Here is a 3,273-nt window from a genome sequence, read left to right on the forward strand (position 1 = left end):
CAAAGAAGGCCTATTGCTTGTGCTATCATCTGGTCTATTCAAATGCCTAATAATGGACTTTCCCCCTTGTCGAACTTTACACAACTATTGTAAGACCAAGAAGTCCTATTTATTCAGCTTTCATCCGGTCAGTTCTAAACGTAGCAACGGACGTTCCCTCTTCCTCGGTAAAGATATCTTGGGCAATGACAACGTACCAATCACAAATACAACAATTTGTGTTAGAACATAGATAAACATGACCATTCTTATTACTAGCACGACATTCATGGGCATATGGCAACCCCACAGCAGCACGAAATTCAGCAAAACGGCTATTCTAGCGCAGATACTCTTCTAAAGCACGATGCCTTGCCCTAGTATCCTACAGCCATGCAGGTGAAATGGCATATGCGCATGGAACAAGAGGTCACAAATGGTCCATTGCGTGTGACCCATGTGGCAATAAGGTCAGACCCACATAGAACAATGCAAGACGGTGAACTGATGGGTCAAGGCGCCACCTATTTATTGAACACTACGACAGGCACGTGAGCTCGGTGTGTTAGGCCAAAGTTGCAATGAAAAACGTGAGATGCTCAGAATATATTCAGGCCTAAGCCTACCATGAATGTAGGTATGAATCTTCAGTTTTGCACATTGGTTACATGTGTGCACGATAGGTGTCACGGTGTAAGCCCGACATATGCAGGTGTACATTTCACTGGACTATTCGGAATACAACACAAGACATTCATGCGAAACAATTCATGCAATAATATGAGCCATAGGTTCCCTTTTGAATGTGAGTTAAATGAAAGAAAGATGTTACCACCGTTCATCTGGAGAAAGAGAATAATTGTTGTCATGTTGCACAAATCGATAAGGTCAGATAGTCCTTACGTTGTCAGACGCACGGTGCAGGATGTCATGACTAGTCAAACTCATCTGTGGTGCATGGCTGAAAAGGTCTGCCAAAGGTATGGATTCGCACTAGATGATTCTCGCATGCCAGCGAAGCCTGAAAAATATGAACTGGTCGATGCGACTAAGCCTAGGTAGAATATGGCAGACCAAATACCACCAAAGGGCGGGAATCATGACAGCCACTATAGGGATGTGTCGATTCAAGACTGGTAACGGGCGTTCATGACAGCCACTATAGGGATGTGTCGATTCAAGACTGGTAACGGGCGTTCATGACCGCATTGTAGGGACATGTCGATTCAAGACTGGTAACGGACGTTCACAAATGGCTGTTTCGAAATGACACACTGCCACCTATAAGAGGCAGTGTATCCACGAGTCGATCATTGTCATTTGCAGTTATGGCATTACACACTACCATGTTCCCTACATCGCAAGTAGACTTCTCAGTCTCAATCGCGGAAGCAAAAGTAGAAGGAACTATTGGGAATCCAGTACATTCATGATCAGAGGCCGTCAATGGAGGATACGTTGCTACCCTACGGGTATTCATGATCTATGGTACCCAACAGCAGGACCAGATGGCATTTCCATCATCCTCGTTCTGATCAACAGCACGCAAAAGGTAGGTGTCCCATTGCTATGAATACACATGCTCACATATACGCTCCAATGGTCAACCCTATGAATGCTTGCACGTAGGTAAGATTCTTGTTCCGTGCGGTGGCTGGAGATGCAACAGATTATGATGATACATTTTGAGTTCAAGATTTAAAGGAACTTGAATTCAGGAATGGGAATCTAGAACATGGCTTTAACTGCCTTGTGGGGCATCATGAGATTGAGCGTGTGTGGGACCATTCTGGTTGTGTAAACATATCCTGCACTGTTACAGTACTGGAGGACGACTGCATTGAAGTTCCACCTCCATCAGTAGGCAGAAGCATATGCACAATAATTGCAGCCTAAGCCCATGTGGACGTCATCTTCGACATAGGTGGCCAGGTGATTCGAGCAAGACGGGCTGATGTGGCGGCACTATCTCGTGTGATGGAGGCATTGCTCTATGGTAGCGGAGTGGAGTCAAAGTCAGAAACTGTTTCAATTAAAGACACTAACTTTGCTGGCTTCTCGCTGCTACTCAAATACGTCTACGAAGGATCACTCCCGGAGGAGGCTAATTTATGTGACACCCTTATCAACACCTGGCCCGTGTTACTCTCACTCACCGACATGTACTGCGTCGAACGGTTGAAGCTGCATTGTGCGTCAAAGATGTGGGACATGGAGTATGAGAAAACTATGACCACATTGCTACGATGGGCATTTGAGACTAACTGCACCCAATTACAGGAGAAGTACATGTCTGTCATAGCGCTAATCTCGCCGTACGGAATTCTCACAGAGGATTTTGTGTTTGTGTGATACCACCCTCCCGTAGTTATCAAGAGGATCTGCATGCTTGCTTTAAAGAATGTTGAGTAGAGATTAGGAGGCTGTTGCCAGGGTCCGCTGTAGTTTTAATGTATATTTAAGTGTATTTTATCATGTAAACGGTCAAAACGGTACATTAGTTTGTTGAACTGAAGTACATTTGTAATGCAATAGTCGGATCATCCTGCAGACATGAATCTACCAAGGAGGATAATCCGTGGAGTGCTCATCAATACCATGATGCCATGGACTGTCCCAAACTCCCTTCTAAAACCACTCATCTACATAAGGTCACTGATGCTTGGGTCCGAGTCCCTAGCGGTCCAACGTGCTAATGACCTAGGTCTCATGGCGGTTTCCAAAGAGTTTCGTCTCCTGCTACCGACCACAAAGGCGGGATCTGAAATTTTGAATTTCCCGCTTTTCCTCCGGGTCCTCCCCTGTTATATATAAATAAAAAAGGGGAGCCAAGCCTCCCACGTCCCGCCTGGTAATTCCAAAAGTAGTGCCCTCTCCTCTTCCCTCCGAATATCCCTAGTAGATCTACGGCGATGGCAGTAGCAAGTGCGGCTTCGGTAGCGCCGTCAAGCTGAACTTGCAGCGGGCTACCTTCGCTATGAGCGGTGGGCTTCCTCAACAACGGGCTTGAAGCTGTGAGATGGTTCGAGGCTGTCGCTCCATCAGCTTCCCCGAGGCTGCCACCGGGGGCTGCCGTGCTCAACTACGTGCGAAGAAGACTAAGGAAGCGGCACATGCCCAGACTGCTCCATCGAGGCGGCATTCAGCACCTCCTTCTCATCAGGTTCGTCAGGTTAGCGGCCTCCTCCCCGTATTGCTAAATTCAATTATTAGATTGCTTTCCCATGCTCTTTGGCTTTCAATATTGTAGTTGCATGCTTTGGTGAATGTGGATTTGATGTACCCTATTGCGGG

The 3,273-nt window shown here is 46.5% G+C and overlaps 1 protein-coding gene across 1 annotated transcript; it reads left to right on the forward strand.

The window, feature by feature from the left end:
- The first annotated feature begins 1,956 nt into the window (after nt 1-1,956).
- LOC140222637 (BTB/POZ and MATH domain-containing protein 1-like) lies at nt 1,957-2,331 on the forward strand. Its single transcript, XM_072293463.1, has one exon. It carries the CDS (start codon nt 1,957-1,959, stop codon nt 2,329-2,331), a length of 375 nt encoding a protein of 124 aa, XP_072149564.1.
- The last annotated feature ends 942 nt before the right edge of the window (nt 2,332-3,273 follow it).

This window comes from Setaria viridis, chromosome 4 (assembly GCF_005286985.2).
Source record: "Setaria viridis chromosome 4, Setaria_viridis_v4.0, whole genome shotgun sequence".
Taxonomy (NCBI): Eukaryota; Viridiplantae; Streptophyta; class Magnoliopsida; order Poales; family Poaceae; genus Setaria; species Setaria viridis.